The 19,045-nt window shown below is 48.5% G+C and overlaps 1 protein-coding gene across 1 annotated transcript; it reads left to right on the top strand.

Moving 5' to 3' along the window:
- Positions 1-3,410: 3,410 nt before the first annotated feature.
- Pou4f2 (POU class 4 homeobox 2) lies at positions 3,411-6,830 on the top strand. Its single transcript, XM_021649655.2, has 2 exons — positions 3,411-3,772; positions 4,170-6,830. Exons 1-2 carry the CDS (start codon positions 3,512-3,514, stop codon positions 5,109-5,111), a joined length of 1,203 nt encoding a protein of 400 aa, XP_021505330.1. The 5' UTR covers positions 3,411-3,511; the 3' UTR covers positions 5,112-6,830.
- The last annotated feature ends 12,215 nt before the right edge of the window (positions 6,831-19,045 follow it).

The raw sequence follows: 19,045 nt of genomic DNA, 5'->3' as shown, positions 1-19,045 counted from the left end.
ATCGCTGCTGTTCATTTTTCACTTTGAGTAGGAAAAGAAGTGAAACTCTGACTTGACTCTTAAAAATGCACCCACCCATTTTCTAGGAGGAAGGAAAAGGGATAGTTTCCAGGAGGAAGAAAACAGTTTCTGTCTGCTCACACATTAAGCTCTGTTTGGTAATTAGATAACAGTGGTGTCTCTTTTGTTGTCTGGAATTAGAGATATCACTGAAAAATATTTTAGAGATGGAGAAAAGTTATTCAAGGTTAATTTAATGATGTATGGAATTCAATAATCAGGGAAATAGTTTCATGGGCATCTTCTTGCTCAAAGAAATAGTTTAGTCAATAAATTCCATGTCAAGTAAAGCTTGCCCAGTCAGTTCAACAGCACCTTCTGTATTTCATGGATTTATTATGCTACCTTATTTACCACATAAAGTCGTGACAAGTGTTTAGCATTTTGGAGATCAGTTGTCAGTTGGTATTAAAATCAAGATTAATTCATATTAACGATATGCATTTCTCAATACTCCCAGGTGGCAACATACATTAATACAACTATTACAAGTGATTAAGCTCAATGAAAGAGGAGGGACATGGAGAGGTTCAAAACACCCCAAATATTTGATTTTGCAATTCAAGTTCAGCAGACTGTTGCCACAGTAGAGTTTGGACAACTCCTCAGGGTTGCTTTTGGCTTTACATCTAATTAGACACCTAATGAAAGAGAAGAATTCTTTCCCGTGTGGCTTTTCTCCTTGGCATCACCATGCCTTTATGTATACACATTAAACACACTATTTAGGAGTTGAAATACCACAAAGTTTTTCTTCTTCTGTATACTCTCACTATAACAATCTGGCAGAACTGGGGAGGGTGAAAAGATTGTCCTCCCGATATTTCCAACTTGGCTCAGAATTTCTTTGGCCATGTGGTCTTCATTCACTCGATACTGATAAAAAACACACCCACATATCTTAATGGCTTTTTATTAGGCGTTTGAGACGCTCTACAGTTTATACTAATTAGACCATCCAAAGCCTTTTGAAGATTAAGCAAATTGGACAACCCTTGTTAATTAGAACATAATTTGAAGTTTGAAATTATATCACTGATGAAGTAGTCTAATTAGTATGACGATATGTTAATGGACCAGTGAGGCCCGACAGCGGAGTTTGGCACGGACCTCTCTAAAGCATGCACACACATTCTTTCTCTTACGCTGGCTTAATAAAAGATTTCTATAGACTCAAGCTTTTCCACGGTGACACACAATTTATAGTACACACAATGCCCACAGTGCTGTTCAGTTTTTCACTATTATGAAAACTAATAAATTCGTCAAGCTGAATTAAGCATACAAATCAGAAGAGGCATAGCAGATTACAGAGTGAAGCTCGGTGTCTCCCGAGCCTAAATGAAATTTCAATCTAATAATTCCTTCCTGGCTGGGTCATAATTTGTTTAGAGATGCTGTTCTACTTCTTTCAAAGCGCTGTTCGCGCTATAATTAAATGATACTCAAGCTTTTAACTTTGATTTATTTCATTTCGCGAAGCTTGAGACAGTGAGAACCGCACAATGTTATTACTACTTTTTTATTTCCTTGAAAATTACCTTGGCTGCTGAGGTAGAAATTAAACACCTAAGCACTTACTTGAACGGTCTCGCACAGCCACGTTCTTTCCTGTCAACACCCCCCTCTCCGAGTCCCGTGCCCAGGCTTCTCCAGGCTCTCAGTGGAGAGCATTGCTGGCAGGAATCTCCTTTGGCTACTGGGGTAGGGCTGGCTCCAGGCTGCCGGAGAGAAGCAGCAGAGATTTCAGCACCGCGGACAGAGCCTCCGCGGCGCGGCGAGCGCGGAGGTTTTCCTGGGCGACCTCCAGCCGCGGCGTTCCCAGCTTGAACCTGCCAGCGCGGGCGTGAGGAGGTCGGGGAGGACCGGCCGCCCTGCTCGCCGCCGGCCCCGGGCGGATCCCGGAGGGCTGCCCTTTCCACGCCTGCCCTCACTTTGTTTTGGTCCCGGCGCGCCACTGCCTCTCAGGCCTGCCGCCTGCTCTGGCACCTGCTCGCCTTCCCAAGCCCCCAGCGCTGCACCTGCTCCTGGTCACCCGTGTCCGGGACCCGCCGCCGATCCGCACCCAGCGTGTTCGGCGCCTGGGGACCCAAGAGGAGCCCCAAACGCCGCAGGAAGTAGAGGAGGGATGGAGACGTGAAGGGCAGGAACTAGACTGTGTTTGGGGGGGGGCATGGGGAGGGGACCCCTCTCTCTGCTTTTGCAACTGGAACTCAGGATGTGTGTCCACTTCTAGGAAAAGTGGCCGGCACTAGCGCGAAAGTACGAGCGAAGTGCAAGCTAAAAATAGTCTCTCCGCGCACAGCGACTGTGGAAATGAAGATAAGTGGGACTTACGCCAGCCCCTGAGGGTGTGTGCTGTGGTGTGGGGTGGTGTGTGTGTGTGTGTGTGTGTGTGTTTGTGTGTGTGTGTGCGCGCGCGCGCGTGTGTTGTGGTGGTGGCATTCGGCAGCACATGCGCTCTGTATTTCTGGCCCGTCTCTTCCTGTCAATTGGTCCTGTGGCTTTGATTGCAGCTAATGAAGAATAATAAATCCAGGGTCAGGGTTTGCCGGGGGACCCTCCCCAGCCCCAACTCACCCTGTACTGGACACGGGGAGGGGGTGGGAGGGGAGGGGGAGGTGGGGGCGAGCAGTTTGTGTCTGTGCTGGAGGGGGCTCTGCCCATAAAGGGGGGAGTCGCATGCGCACAGACGACCCTGGCGGGCGGTGCGGCTGTCCAATCCGCTGAGAGCTGAGGGAAACCGAGGGAGAGAAAGCCCCGCAGCCGGGCAGAGCCGCGTCTTTCTGCACCAGGCACCCGCCGGGCGCTGGGGGCGCGGAGCCCGGGGCTGAGCCCGGCGCGCCGAGGCGGAGCGCGGAGCGGAGGCAGCAGCCGGGGCGCCGCGGCGCGCGGACCCACCGTGGCCGGCGGCCGGGGCCCGGGGCCCGGGGGCGCCGGAGCCGACGGGCGGGGAGGGCCCCGGAACTTAGTGGTGAGCGGGGCGCGGAGGAGCCGGCGGCCAGGTAAGGCGCCCGCGCGGCGCGGGGCCGCTGGCTGCCGGGCGGCTCGGAGCGCAACTTTCGGGGAGTTTCTTCCCGCCGGGCGGCCCGGGCCCCGACCGCCCCGAGGGTGGAACTGGGCCGGGGTCCCGCGCGGGGCAGGGGCGGAGGGCTGGCCGGAGCGGAGCCGGGCGGGGCGGCCGGGGCCGGGCGGGACCGGCGCCTCCCGGGGGGCGGGCGGGGAGGGGCGGGCGGGGCGGCGGCTCTCCCCCCGCGGCCCCGCGCACTTCGGGCGCCGAGGTCTGAAGCCAGCGACCCCCGGAGCAGGGCACGGCGGAGCGAGCGGCGGGCGGCGCGGGAGCCGAGCGAGCGGCGGGCGGCGCGGAGCCGGGAGGCGGGGGCGGCGCTGCGCCCCGCGCGGCTCCCGCCGGGCGCGCGGCGGGAGGGCCCGGGCGGCCGCGCCGGGGAGGATGATGATGATGTCCCTGAACAGCAAGCAGGCGTTCAGCGTGCCCCACGCCGGCAGCCTGCACGTGGAGCCCAAGTTCTCGGCGCTGCACGGCGCCTCGCCCGGCCCGTCCGCGCCCGCGGCGCCCGCGGCCAGCTCCCCCGGCGGCTCGGGCGGCGGCGGCCGGAGCAGCAGCGCCAGCGGCAGCGGCGGCGGCGGCGGCGGCGGCGGCGGCGGCGGGGGCTCCGAGGCGATGCGCAGAGCTTGTCTTCCCACCCCACCGGTGCGTACGTCTGCATAATCACCGCTTAGAGGCACGTCCTGACAGCCCCCTTCATCTGCTTGATGTTTTTTTCATGTCCGCGCAGCAAATCACCCCGCTCCCCCCGTCCCCCCCGAAGTGGTCGGCGGCTCTCTGCCTCCGTATTAATTTTTATGACCCGGGCCGCCGCCTGCGCGCGCTGAGCCGCGCCGGGGGCTGCGCCGCGCCCTCTGCTCCCCTCGCCGCGGCTCGTCGCGGAGGCGCCCCTTCGCGCTCGGCGGCCAGTCCCGGGCCGCCGCGGTGATTATTATTTCAGCGTCCTGGGGACGCCGTAGGCGCGGCGGCGGGCCGGGCCGGGGCTTCCGCAGCGCGCAATTCCCTGCTGAGCGTAATGTGCGCCTTCTACTTGCAATTGCAGAGCAATATATTCGGCGGGCTGGATGAGAGCCTGCTGGCCCGCGCCGAGGCTCTGGCCGCCGTGGACATCGTCTCCCAGAGCAAGAGCCACCACCACCACCCGCCCCACCACAGCCCCTTCAAGCCGGACGCCACCTACCACACCATGAACACCATCCCGTGCACGTCGGCCGCCTCCTCCTCGTCCGTGCCCATCTCGCACCCGTCCGCCCTGGCCGGCACCCACCACCACCACCACCACCACCACCACCACCACCACCAGCCGCACCAGGCGCTGGAGGGCGAGCTGCTGGAGCACCTGAGCCCCGGGCTGGCCCTGGGGGCGATGGCGGGCCCCGACGGCGCGGTGGTGTCCACCCCGGGCCACGCGCCGCACATGGCCACCATGAACCCCATGCACCAGGCCGCCCTGAGCATGGCGCACGCCCACGGGCTGCCCTCGCACATGGGCTGCATGAGCGACGTGGACGCGGACCCGCGGGACCTGGAGGCGTTCGCCGAGCGCTTCAAGCAGCGGCGCATCAAGCTGGGGGTGACCCAGGCCGACGTGGGCTCGGCGCTGGCCAACCTCAAGATCCCGGGCGTGGGCTCGCTCAGCCAGAGCACCATCTGCAGGTTCGAGTCGCTCACGCTCTCGCACAACAACATGATCGCGCTCAAGCCCATCCTGCAGGCGTGGCTGGAGGAGGCCGAGAAGTCCCACCGCGAGAAGCTCACCAAGCCCGAGCTCTTCAACGGCGCCGAGAAGAAGCGCAAGCGCACGTCCATCGCCGCGCCCGAGAAGCGCTCGCTCGAGGCCTACTTCGCCATCCAGCCGCGACCCTCGTCCGAGAAGATCGCGGCCATCGCCGAGAAGCTCGACCTCAAGAAGAACGTGGTGCGCGTCTGGTTCTGCAACCAGAGGCAGAAGCAGAAGAGGATGAAGTATTCCGCCGGCATCTAGGCCCTCCGCGTAGGGCGCGTTCCCCGTCCCCGTCCTCCCCTCCTCTCCCTCCTGCCTCTTTTCTTCCCACTTTGGCCATCAGAAACCGGTCCGGTAAATGTGAACCCAGAACGAGCCCGGAGCAAAGGGGCGAGCAGCTGAGCCCAAATCAGGAAGAATGGGAACCGGTTCCGCAAAGTGAAGAAAAACCAAAAACCAGACAAAAAAAAAAAAAAAAAAAAAAAAAAAAAGGAATTTGTCAAGTGTAGCAGAGTTGTCCCCTTGAGCCGCGCCGGGGCTGCTCGGCTTCGTGAGAGGGAGCGCGGAGCTGGTCGGCGGAAGGCGGAGGGCGAGCTTTTAAACCCTCCCGCAAGAACGAGCAAGTAAGATTTGTTTTTATTCTTACAGACGTCACCCTTGTTCACGTTTAGAGGTACACTTCCAGCTATTTTTCAGAAATAGAAATTGATTCAGGACTCGAAGCTAGAGTTGATGCTTAATGTGATATGATAGAGACATCTCTAAAGTATTTTGAATTAAAAAGATGGCAGATTTTCTGCATTTACACTGTATATTATATATATATTTTTATCGTGGTTCTTACTGCCTTCTTCTTTCTCCGAAGTGTTAACACTTACAAAAGGAGTTGCGCCTGCTGTGTTCACTGATCTTGACAGCTATGATTAGATTATTGCCGAACAACCCTCTGTAAATTATTAATTTATCTCTGGCAACTTAATTTTGTGCACATTCTAATTAATTACACTTCTTTAGTCTGAAAATAAAACCGGGGGATACGTACAGCTAGCGATGCTCAAACATTTTTTTTTTTTTTTGGTCTGATTCGTTTACTGGATTTTTACAGCCTCCCTCGTAGACTGTGTTCTCTTTGGCCTAGTTGTATATTCTCACTCTGAATGAAGATCCCCCTTTGTTTTTAACTGGTAGTGTTCTAATTTGTGAGCTGACACTTGGTAATGGATGTCTTAATCGTGTAGACCTGATTCACCGTCCGAAGTCTTGTTTACTTCCTTACATATTTAATGGGGATTCCACATTGCCCCCATGACACATGCCCTCTCTCACGCACACATGCCTACACAGACACACAGACACACACACACACCTCTAATGGAAGAGAAGCAGTTGCAAGCATGACTGATGATCAGTCTATCTTTTTCCAGCCTTAGGTGCGTTTCCCTCTTGGTGCTTACTCTCCTGGATTCTAAGATTTCACCAAGGTATTTCAATCTTCCAGTTTTCAATTGCTTTGTTGCTTCACTTTGACATTTATAGGAATCCTTCATTTTTTCCTTTTAGGAGGTTTGTTTGTAGGAAAACAAAACAACACAAATTTGAACTATAAGAAAGACAGTGCGCTGCTTGTAAACTCACATTGTCTGGTGGAATCCCTTTGAAGCACACACACACAGAGGTACACAAGTGATTGGTACCTCATCTATTGTAAATATTTCATTCAAAATGATGCACATATAGATATATTCTTACAAAATTTGCTGTAATTGCTGATCCATTTGAGGCTCTCCAAAGTCCTAAGATCTGTATATGACCTGGTTTCTTGGTTTTGTTAATGGATTATTTACTCTAGTAATGTATTAAGTTATTTTGGGTGTTGTTTGATTGTCTTTCATCGAAGAGATGATTTTAATGTTTTACTGGCAAAGTATGCTGCTTTTTCATTAAAATATGCTATTAATATTAAATGACTTTTAAAACGTGATGCCGTTTTTAATCATTTATGTGGGAATTATTTTGGTGCTGATTCTTTCAAAAGACAGGAACACGGAGAGTGGCCGCTATTAAGACACGGCTTAGACTTTGTAAGAGGCAATTCCCTGGGAAAGGGTAAAAGAGCAGCAGGGCTCGTAATGCTACACTAATGGTCAGAGCTTATCTCACAGGGCACTTTGCGTTCTGGCTTAGATGAAATTGTGATGTCTGGCTCCAGATACCTCCTCTGGAGTCCTTTCTCCAGACCTGAAATGATTCTGTAAAGAGAATCTTATAAAGCCAAGGTCAGATGGAAACTGTTTCATCCATTCCTCTTCATCTCCCATGGGGCAAAGGAAGAAAGGAACTCAGCCCACTTTCCAGCAGCGGTGGGAGGCTGGGTGTGGCAACAGTGGGACAGGACTTGGTGAGCCAGGAGAGGAGTTCATCCCCCTCTCTCCCCCAGTTCTCTGGTCTTTTGCCTGTCCTGGAGATCAAGGGCCCAAGCCACAGTGGAAAACCTCGGGTTTCTGGCATATGACTAGTCTCTGTCTTAGTGTCTTCTGTCTCTGTCTCTTTCTATTCTCCATAACCTTTAAGGAAACTAACATGATTTTAATAGAGAGGGTGTGGCTGAGGAAAATCCTGGGTGGTTAAAAGGAACAAATTTTTGCCTCCTTTTGAGACTTCTGGCACATGAGCTGGAGGAAGTCTATTAAACATTGATGTGGCCATGGGATTCTGCCCATTTGGCACAGCCACTTCTTTTTCTTGTTCTGCTTTAGGATAAATTCTCTTTCACTATAATAATGTTCAGGTCTTCCTCACTATTTGAGCAATTCATTGGGCTTTCAAAGCTTATTTTTCTAGTAGGACCCTGATTTGTGTTTTTACATCATCCGTTAGTGCATGGGATTAATTGGCATGAGAACATTATATTAATGTATAGATTAAACAAAAAGAAAGAAGAAGCTATTGACTTGTCCTAAACACACTCTCTAGGGGTAATTCCTCATATGAAATTGTTCTGAGGTTTTTCTTTATTTTGAAGAGGCTTAGCAAACAGCCCATAAATTTATGAAAAGTGTTATACTGGGCCATGTTGGGATTAAATGCTGCAGGAAAACTGATGATTATTTCCAGATAGAGCAAAAATAGTTGTGGAAGTGAGATGAAAAATGAGTGGAGGGACCATTTCTTCTATAACTGAAACAAAATACCGCCTCAAAAATAAGGTCCAAGCTTCTGTTTAGATTCAGTGAGACGCATTTCACAGGTTTGGATAAAACGCTGGCATGTGGCGTTTTTGTGAATGTAAGTACAGGGACATCGGTGGGTTGGTTTATTCATGTGTTTAGTGGGGCTGAAAGGTTTGGCTTCCACTTCTCTCCTCGTCCTTGGATACAGTTTTTCTGAAGCTGTTTGTAGACAGCTAACCTCTAATCTCGGGATGCGGGAGACGCAATTTCAGCACCATGGCCAGTGACCACGCGCTGCGCCCCGCTGCTGAGAGCGGTTCCCTTGTTTTATTTATTTCCCTTCCAGACCATGGGTGGAATGACGTGAGTATGCAACATGTCACACTTCCTGATACGGAGTAAAAGTGGTTTACAGAGGCAGTTACCTCCCTCCTCCCACGTGTGGGTGTCAGTAACGAAGGTGGAAGCTTGCTCACCAAGAGAAGCTGGGAGACTCACTACTCAAAAGACTGAGTAGCCTGAGAAGCATTTTGGAAAAGACATAAAATACGTGTTCATTCTTTTTGGTTCATATTGAAACACACGTCAACTTGCATTTATGCTTGAGTGACCAAAATTCCTATGCATTGCAGAAGAGTTTTTTACTTCACTAGTTTACACTGAAGTTCTGTGTTTCCCTCTAATCTCCAAGTTATTATATTCCTGAGTTTTTAAAAATGTATGACATTTTCAGCTCATTTTGTCCATTCTTGCTGGGGTTAAAAAAAAACTCAAACTGTTTTGACTCTTCAAGATGAAAATAGCTTCATTATTAGAGGCTGCTTAAATGTGTGTTTTATGGAAACAATAGAATTTAAAAACACATTCTGAAAGCTTTTTATTAATGAGTGTTGCAGAGACATACAAAGCCAAAGATTTGGTGAGAAGAAAGTTGGGCTTGAAGAAATCAAAGGTAAGAATAGACTGAATTAGATTCTTGTGAACTCTCCATTTGGTATTGATTTTCAGTGTACTCATGAATACACAGCAGAATATTTCTGAAATCTTTGTCATATCAATCAAAGCCATGAGCATTCATGACTAACTTTCCATTTTCCGTCAAGGCCACAATTTCTATCTTATTGCAAGGATTAACTTAGCAGCCCAATTAGTGGCCCTGAATTTTATGTTTCAGAACTGTCTAGTTTCTTTTTGTTAACTTCTGTTAAAGCAAATGATCTGATCTTTTTATTTAATATGTCCATGTAAATCCACAGTAAAATGGATCGAATCACTAACACGGGCGTGACGATGCAGCCTGTAATTCTAGAACTTGGGAGACTAAGATGGAAAATCAAGAGTTCAAAACCAGCCTGGGTTACATGGACAGTTCAAGGCCATCTCAGGCTACCTAGTGAGAGCCTGTCTCAAAAAGCAGGAAGCAAAGCAACACATCACACTCATGGGCATCACACTCTCTGCTATACAGTATTATGGAAAGAATGTTGTTGCTATTGGAAATTATCAATTTCACTGACACATTGCTTAGGCAAAATAATGAAAACATGAAGAGTTGAATGAAGTAAAAAATTAACGTTTAGAAAGTACTACCTTATTTTATATAAAATACCTTTGTAAACAAGTAACAGGCATGCTGGTTCACACATAATATTGGCATTTGGGGAGCTGAGGCAGGAATGTTGCTGCAAGCTTGTGGCCATCTTGGGCTACTTATAAGTTCAGGTCGTCCCAAGTTACACCACAAAACCCCGTTTCAAAACAAAATGAAGTAATACCAAACCAAGCCAACAACAAAAAAACAAAACTAGCATTTAAAGTAAAGGTAAATAATAGTATATAAGGTTGTTTTTGTCTTTTTCTTTCGCCAAGTTCAGTTCCTGTAATTTCTTTTTGCCAAGATAAATGAATAGGGTGTGGTAAGTTAAAGTGCTTTATTTCAAACTTTAGAATTTTATGTATTTGGGAAACTCTTGAGGAGGGTGTGACAAGAGCAGTGAACAACAACAACAACAACAACAAAACCTGAACTAAACAAACAAATGAAAACCACAACCCATCCTGTTATACAAAACATTCTAGTCAGGTCATGACAAAAGTTTAGAAACTTATTTCTGTAATTATTTGGCCCAAGTGGTGTCTAACTGTAGGCAAAGACTTCACATTAGAACTCTAAACCTCCCTTTCCAAGGTAGTTGGCTGAGAAGGGAGGGGTTGGGATGGAAAGTGGAATAAGGTGGGTGACTGTTCCCACAGAACACAGCTGTGACAAAGGTTTCTGGTTGGCTGTGATGTCTCTGAAATCCACATTTGTCAGGAGACAGATTTATAGATTGAGAAAAATATTGCTAAATTTCCCCTGCTTTGCCTCTTTGAAAGAGTCATTCCCAGTACTGAAAGTCTATTATGAGTGAATTAATAAATTACACAGCGAATTATTAAATCCAGATAATTACAAGGAATAAGTAAGTAATCATTAGTTATCTCAGCTAATTACTGTGGGTCAGAGCCAGCCAGAATGTGAAATCCTCCCCGGGAATTGAAATTAACTTCGCAAGGCAAGCCTCTCTGCTTGACACCCTCACTCTGTGGGCACATGGCAGCTCCCCTGTGAGCCAGTCTTCCTATTTAACTTGGAGAGAATAGAAATAAAATTAAGTGGCCATGTGATAATCGGGAGCTGCTCAGAAAGCAAACTGTGGGTTTTATTCTATACTTTCTGTGCCTGGAGAAGGAAAGGTTTATTTACACCAGTTAAAAAAAAAAAAGATTTTAAAGCACCCTTGTTGAGTTCTGGCTTCAGGAAAGCTGCAGCTCAAGCAAGCAACCACAGTCACGGCTGTGAGTCAGATTAGCAGCAAAAGAGGACTGCTTCCCCCCCCCCCCATGGGAGGAGGCAGCAATCAGAAAGAAAGATGAAATAAAAATGTTACTCTTTGCTTTCATCTGCACAGTGGAAGGGCGGATGAAAAGTGCAACCCAGGTGTAATAATGTGCTTGTTTGTTTGGGTAACAATATGCTTTCATCTTGCTACAGGAAGATCCAGCTCCGTGCAAATGTTGTCTCTCGTTGATCTCTTCACCAGATGCTTTATGAACTGATGTCACTTGTTTTTTTATTTAGCATCACTTTCTGAATCCAGCCTCTCCTATTCTCCCCAACCCCCTTCCCACCCAGCTCCCAGGCCTTCCAAAGGGCAGAAAAGAGGATGAAGCCTGGTGCCTGTTGGAAAGCAGAAAAGGAATCGGGGTGATAATGTGGCTGTGTATCACAGATCCGGGAGAGCCTGGACATTTGAAGAAAACGGCTGTTAATGTATTAAAATGAGGGGGAATCTAAGAGCGCTCTCCAGCCCTCTCTCTCTTTTTATCAATTGCAATTAGACGGACGGTCTTTCCGCTCATTCCCTGCTCTAGTCTGGGATGATAATAAAAATTTAATGAAGCCTGGGACGAGTCGAGAGCTCTGTCGAGGGACCGAGGAATAGAATATTTTAACTGTACATTTATACCAACTGTCTAGCTTCAAAGACGTGACTGCTTTTAATCTCGAATTATAAAACCACAGACTTGAAATTAAATATTAGGTACCCTCGGATCCCCTTCCTTTCTGAAATATTGTCACGACTCTGTTTTCCTCTATTGCCCCGGAACACACATTATCTTGGGTCTCCAATTACATTTCCGTGAATAATAGATGGCTTGGATAGGGTGCAGCATTCTAGAGCTTGTGTGTGTGTGTGTGTGTGTGTGTGTGTTTAAAAAATAGAGCTGATGCAATATTAATTGGCTGTAGATGTTATAAAAATGCACAGCCCCCTTTGCAGGAACAAATCGATGGGCTAGGGATGTGAGAGAGGATGAAGGCGAAGGTTTCCCCGGCGTGGGCCACTTCTTTGAGAAGGAAACCTTTCAGAGCGCCAGTAAGTGAAAAGACGCCCTAAGTTCCGGGAGCAGCAGTCTGAAGGGAGGCGCGAAGTCTGCCGGCCCGGACGGAGGTAGAAAGGGGGGAAGAAGATGCGGGGGCGCGGGGAGCCGCCGCCAGCGGACGCTTTCTTCTCTTTCCAAGGTGACGGTTGGGCGCCGAGGAATCACCATCCTCGCCGCACCCTGCGAGCCGGGCACCCTACGGTGCGCGCCTGCTGGGGTGTCTACAAGCCCCAACCCCTCTCTTCCTGTCACAGGGTCCGGGGATGCGAGCTGTGGGAGGACAGCGAGCAGAGCCACCCTCCAGGGGCCAGGGAGCCTTCCAGGGCGAACCCCCAGAGCCCTGGGTAGCCTCGCCAGGCACGCAGCCAGAAACCCGCAAGAAAGAGCCCCAGATCTTCGCTCCCTTGCATTTTACTAATCACGTCTATTTAAATTCTAGCGCGGTCTGCCTTGCTCTCCACGGGAAAGCTCTGGAGAACTGGACCCATCAATTATTCTGGAAAAAAAAAAAATCCCAGACTGCGAGGCTTCCAGCCTGCCGGAGGGAGGCGGCGGGAGGAGGCGCCCACCTTCGTTCCCACCCCGCTCGCTCCTTTTCTCCGCCCCTTCCAGGCGACCCTTGGGTGGACACTTAACTTCTGGGTTCTGGGGTCCCGTGGGGATTGTGAGCGGTCTCTCGGGGGGAGGGCAGGGGGTGGAACAGGGTGGAGACGCGCCTTGCTTTCCCCGCACCCTAGCGGCCAGAGGTTAGGCCTCTGCAGGGACATCCTGCGCATCTCCCACATCTCCGGCTCAGCCTCTATTTTGCCAAGACCCTCGCGCTCTCAGTGTGGCTGTTTCCCGGCCTTCCCAGCCTGCCTTGGGGGAGGCACTAGTTCAGAGGTCTTTTACGAACGTCGGCTTACCGTCCGGAGCCTGCACCCCACCCCCATCCAGTCTCTGGGATGCCCGGAGGCCGGGCAGCAAAGCAGCAATCCCTGGTGCTCAGCTGGATGTGCAGAAAGAACCCGGGTCCTTGTAAAGTAGGGAGGCGGGTGAGCTTGGCTGGTAATTACTGCTCCCCACCCGTGCCCAGCCTCACCCGCCCCCGCTCCTCACTGGGTCTGCAGCCATTACTCCACCTGTCACTTGGCGAGCATTCGCTCCCTCCCCCCACTTGGCTGTAGCTGGGAGAGTCAGTGCCCCTTCACCCTTCCACAGGGTCTGAAAAACATCTTTAAATGTTTTTGTCATTATTTTTATCAGCATCATACTTCTCTTTATCCTCTAACTTTTCCAGTTTTCTGGCCGTTGGAATGAACTCAAGGTCTTATTTGGACTATTGGTCACTGTGTTTTTGTTTGTTTTTAGCATTATTAGTAGCAAGGGCTTTGGTGTGTTTTTGTGCAGGTCTTCCTGAATAATTTGAAGGGAAAGACAATGAGAACTATTGTGCTATGTTCAATATAGAATTATTGTACTATGAGAACTGATACTTTTGAAAGATGTCAACTTACTTCTGAAATAACTATCCTATGCCAAATATCCCTATCCAGGCTTGAAATTAGGTGCATTTGTAAACTATTAAAAGGCTTAAAACTGTAAATCAACACACCCACAGCACAGTTTGTGTTCTTGGAAGATCTTGATGATGAGGGTCGGCAGGCTCAATCACTGGACGAGGAAAGGCTGATAGCTACCAGACTTCACTATCCTGTGCTCCTAGTTGGCCACCACAGCTGTTTGAGAACTTGTTGGCCTAGCATGGAGGTATAATAAGTAGAAAGATCCTTTTGTAAAAAAAAAAAAAAAACCTGATTGCCTTATGCTGAAATTTCAGGAACTGCCTATAGCCTAAGATATAAGAAAAAGTTTCCTGGTATTTGTCCCGAGATAGAAGGTCTTGTGATATTTGTGTCTTTCCTGCTCCAATCCTGGCCACTGACTCTCGTAGTTATCAACTCCAGGGGCTCTGATTAGCTATCCTGGGGTGGGAGTGGAGGGACTCTTTCATGATGGTGATTAGTCAGCCCCGTGTTGTAAGAGAGTAAGGCCTGGGTGGAAAATGTGCTCTAAGAGTTGGCTTGAGCCAAGGAACTTTACAAGAAGTAGAAGTAGGATGCTCAGGTTTACGGAGTGGAGAAGGGGCCCTGTGATGGTGCTCTTCAGTAAGCCTCTCCCTTCTCTGAAGTAGCCCTCATGAGTTAGGAGAGAATTGCTTAGTAACTTGGGTTTTCTTTCATCACTTGTTTACCTTGTATCCCTGAGAGGTTTTAGTTACAGCATTGTTGGAGGGATTCCTTCCTTCCTTCCTTCCCTCCTTCACTCCTTCCTTCCTTTTTGTTTTTTTCAAGGCGGGGTCTTACTTAAGTAGGCCAGACTGGCTTGTACTCACAGAGATCCCCCTGCCTCTGTCTCCCAAGTGCTGGGATCAAAGGTGTGCGCCATCATCCTGGCTCATTCTTCCGTTTCTTAAATAATTTCATTGACTTCCTCATTCCATACTGCTTTTCTTTTTTCAGTAATACATTGCCTCTCTAGGATCCACTCAGAGTTCCTGAGGTGGATAAGAAAGAGAGGGAATGTGAAGAGGAAGTTTGAAGCTCTCTACTTTCCCCCAAAGAGTGGAGGAAATACAAAGAAAGATCCTTATACTAGCTCCCTGTCTTACACATTAAAATGCAGACGAACAAGAAGGACAGAGGTCTTAACAAAACAGGGCTTCCCAGCAGTGACCAGAACATTCCCATTTCACCAAGTGTTGTGAGGAGCCAAAATGCCTCCCCCCATGAGTTGAAATTAGTTTTGGTAATAAGTGTTCACTTGCTGTAAAGAAAATTAAAGTATTCCCCAACATGATGTTCCATTAACTGTAGATGGTAGGAGAAAGGGAGAATTTTTTGAGTTGAAGTGTGATAAACAACCACTTCTCTTTCTGGAAAACGCAGCCACCTTTCTTCTTGAAACCTGATGGGACCTGGTTTTGTTATTCACATTGTGATTTAAATAACTCTTAACTTTCATTTTCAAAAATATACTTCCTGTCTGATTTTGACATCAGAATATAAGATGACCCTAGGAAGAGTGAACTTGGAGGCTTCTCTTATTGTTACAGACTTAGGGGTTTAGGAATTGGTGGGTGGAAAAGTGTCCAGATGTCCCCTCCCCCACGTTCTTTTATCAGGAGAAATACCTGTGATTGGGGATGGGGCAGAGGTGGGGTTGGAAAAAAGGAGAGCAGAATGATTTACTAGAAACTCATATTTACTGTACCTCAGTTTGAAGCTATTTCACAACTTAGTAATGATGGTCAGAAGCAACTGTCCTTCATGCCACTTAACTCATGGCCATCAGGTACCAATTACTGCAAGACAAAATGATTTAATCAGACTTGAAAAAGTCTCTTTAGTGCTCTGTCCCTCACCTTTCTCCACTTTCCCCTTACTCTCCTCTCCCCTCTTCTCCCAATTGGCTGAGGAGTTCTTAGAAGCTTTTTCAAATTACTGAAACAGAATTTCTTCATCAGCTTTAGCACAACTCATGGGCTGCTTACAAAAACAAACAAACAAACAAACAAACAAACAAAAAACAAAAACACAATCCTAAGTCTACATTGAATCTTGCATTTAAAAGATAGAGAATCCATTCTGAGATGCAATATTGTTTGCATTCCCAGCCCCAGCAAGGCTTAGATTTTGTTTGTTTGTGATTCACCATCAACAGGTTGTTGACAAGGCAGAGAAGGCTTGTCAGCTTTGGTAAATTCATTTACATGGGTCCAGGTCTCCAGTGTTTTGCCTTCTCCAGGGGAGGGTGGTACCCTTGAACAATGAAACCAGGCTCATGAAGGTTTCATGAAATACAGTTTTAGGGATAGCCTTCTTCTCAGATGATGGCTACCAGCAGAAACTGAATGGAGGGAACACCTTAGGATGTCCTTTCCTCCTAGCTTCCCATTGGTCCCAGAGCTGGACTAGGTTAGGATGAACTAAGTGCTAAGAGTCAGGCCTCACAGCCTATTATTCATGGTGATACCTTAAGACTTAACTTTTGTGCTGTGAGAATGCATGGGAGCACAGGAAGCCACAGGAGTGATCAGTAGTCAAACATGAGCAAACTCAAAGCCCTAAGGGCTTCTCCACTTCCAGATGGGCACCAGATTCCTTCCAACCTTCTGTATACAAATGGTGGGCACCAGATTCCTTCCAACCTTCTGTATACAAATGGTGGGCACCAGATTCCTTCCAACCTTCCATATACGAATTGCTCTCAGATTCTTTTTCTTCCTCCTTTCATCTCTCCACTATATCTTCGTCTTCTCTCTCCTTTTCCTCCAGACTTTTCCAGTCACTTTTACAGAATGAGAATGGCATGCCAAGCTAGAGAATACGATCTCAAGCAATTTCACATCGAGCTAAACTTCACAGGATCCTAAAAAAATGATTCATGAGGCTTAGATCACAGTTTGAAGGTAACATTGGTTGGGCAGCATGTGAAAAAGATTTGAGCACCAGGGAAGAACAGAGCTATGTGGCTTTCCTGGGTCTTGGGGTGGAAGGTGTTGGTCAAGAAGAGTGAACAAGATATTCTTGTTCTGTGAAGCTCCTTAGCTCAGCTGAGGAAGGCATCAGGATGCTTCTATGCTTTCCCTTAAAGAGACACACATGGGCACATGATTACTTACGACTCAAACACCCTGACTTTTGGATGGAAATGCCATCAGTTGTCTCTGCCCAGGCCTTTTGTAGATGTATTAATCATAACCACAAGGATTGCTAAAATGGCAAGGCTCTCTTCGCTTTTCAGTTTATACAGAACAGAATCATTTACATAAAGTCCTTAAGGCAAATAACTGTTGGGGCTCTAATTTATATCTGATCGAAAATTAGCCGTCATTATGCGCTCCATTAGCAGCGTCTTTAATGTGCTTCTAAGCACCATTTGTCAAGCGGCTTGTTAATATCCTTCAAGTCTTTAAAGTTGAGAGCTCATTAAAGAGTGCGCTCTGTTATTGATGTAATTCAGATGAGTTTGGAAGAGCAAGCACACCATGCCTTGAATGGGCAACCTCCAGAAATCAGGGCTAAGGGACATTCAGTGACCAAGTTCACAATCAATGATTTCCTAGAAGACTTCTAGTTCCCCTGACAGTGGCCCTGTCCACCTATGAGGTGTTTTTCACGGCCCACTCCGTGATTTGAGAGGAAGGCATCCACCTCTCCAGGAAGACCTGTGTTGTTTAGAGCATTCTTTTCTTCTCAGTTTTGCTGAGCTTCCTTAGGAGAGAGAACGTTAAACAGGCCCTGACCATGTGTACTTGTGGGAGAACTCCACAGCGTAGTTTCCTTCTTCACAGCTCCACCCTGCTTAGCACCTACTTCCTTTCTTCCACAGGAAGTAGATATCCATTGAGGAAACTCTAGGCCTGGAGACAGAAAGGTTGTCCTTGAATCTATTTTGACTGAGGTACAGCAAACCCGCTTAATTATGTACTTGTTATTACATTATCTATCAAAAACCCCATCAGAAGAGCATAAAGGCCAATAAATTATCTCAGTTATTCATCTAAAAATCCATATATTTTGTCATTTTCTTTCAGGAGTAGATTATGTTAGTGTAACACAATAAAGAAAACCATTAGCACAGCCGGAAAATTGCAACTGAGTGCAACAATAATTCCAGCGGCAAGAATAAATAACAGTTAGAGCGGCGCTCGGTCTAGATTTTTGGGGGGGTGGTCTTCTCCTCCCTTCAATACCAGTCTTGACTTCATCAGTGAATCTGGCTACCAGGGGCTGTTACATCTCCCCTCTAACTCTTACATTAAAAAATTACCCCCCCCCCGTACTTTCTGAACCCCCTCTTTTCTTTTTTTTCTAAATTCATTCTCTTTCCTGAGACCTTCCCAGGACTCGGAGATTAATGCAGATGATGAAAGACATCAGGGGTTTTATTCTTCCCTCTAAATTTTTGAGATTCCTCCAGCTTAGAAGGTTGGGCGTGGGGTGGCCCCACTCTATCAGAGTGGAAATGAAACCAATAGTTTAGGGAGTGGAGGAGGGGCGTCCCAAGCCCTCCTGCTCTTCCTCGCCCCACCTTCTTTCCCTCCTTCTGAAAGAATAATCTTTCTCATCATTTCTGGAACAGCCTCCTCTCTAGCACGTCCACACCTTAAAAGAGTTCATTACACACACAACAGAAAAGGAGAAGGGAGAAAGAGAGATATAATAAGATCAATTTAAGGACATATTGAGGTCATATAACAGCACAAATATTCTCAAGTGCTCTGTATAATGTGCAGTGGGGATTTTGGGCAGTTTTATTGTGTGGTTAGGATCCTCATCTCCGTTGTTTTTTTACAGGATTCCTCCAGGCTAAAGTAATAAAGCGAGTAATTAGAATGCTAAAGACAGATGTAAATAACAGGAGCGAGACAGCGGTGACAGATGAGCGGCTGGGTCAGAAAGAGCCCAGTTGGTGAAAATGACACGGCTCCACATTCTCTGTCCCCGCCCCCACTTTGGGCCTCTGCTCTCTCCGGCCGAGGCCCGAGGCGGCCAGCTGGGGACACAGTGGTCAAAATTGCACTGGGAGGTGAGGCGCCAGGGGTGTGTGCGCCTGGAGAGCCACAGCTAGGCCGCCGCTCTGCCCGCGAGGAGGGCGCAGCGCGGGGCTCCCCGTCTTCCCTCCGGCTGTCCCAGGTCGCCGGGTCTCCGAGGTCACCGCGGTCCCGTCCCCGAGCTTCGCCGCCCCGCTGCCTTCCGCCTTCTCCCCAGCCAGAGCTCAGGCTGCCGCCTCGGTCCAGCCCCCTTGGTCCCGCTACCGACCAGATCCGAGGAAACCATCCCGGCTTCTTTCCACCCCCTTCTGTCACCCGCGCCGCGGAATCCAAGGGTCCCCGCAAGTTACCAGAAGTCCCTGGAGAACGCCCCTCCCCTCGCGCCCCAACGGAGCAGCCCCTGTGCTCTTTAAGCAATTTTGGCTTTTCCAAATCTGACCGAGGAATTATCGAGTACGCTGGTGCCCTTTGGAGGATTCCTAGTGAGCCGAGTTTCGTTCTCCATACAGTCTAGGTGGGCGAGCAGTCCGGGCTCAGTTTGTTACTGAAATTATATAGAA

This window comes from Meriones unguiculatus, chromosome 10 (assembly GCF_030254825.1).
Source record: "Meriones unguiculatus strain TT.TT164.6M chromosome 10, Bangor_MerUng_6.1, whole genome shotgun sequence".
Taxonomy (NCBI): domain Eukaryota; kingdom Metazoa; phylum Chordata; class Mammalia; order Rodentia; family Muridae; genus Meriones; species Meriones unguiculatus.
Note: the sequence above shows the minus strand (reverse complement) of the source record. Positions and strands in the feature narration are given on the sequence as shown.

Excerpts from the sequence above, each read along its gene's own strand:
- Pou4f2 (XM_021649655.2), top strand. The coding sequence starts at position 3,512 with ATGATGATGATGTCCCTGAACAGCAAGCAGGCGTTCAGCGTGCCCCAC. Across the intron at positions 3,773-4,169 it reads CTTGTCTTCCCACCCCACCG|AGCAATATATTCGGCGGGCT; the intron begins GTGCGTACGTCT and ends TTGCAATTGCAG.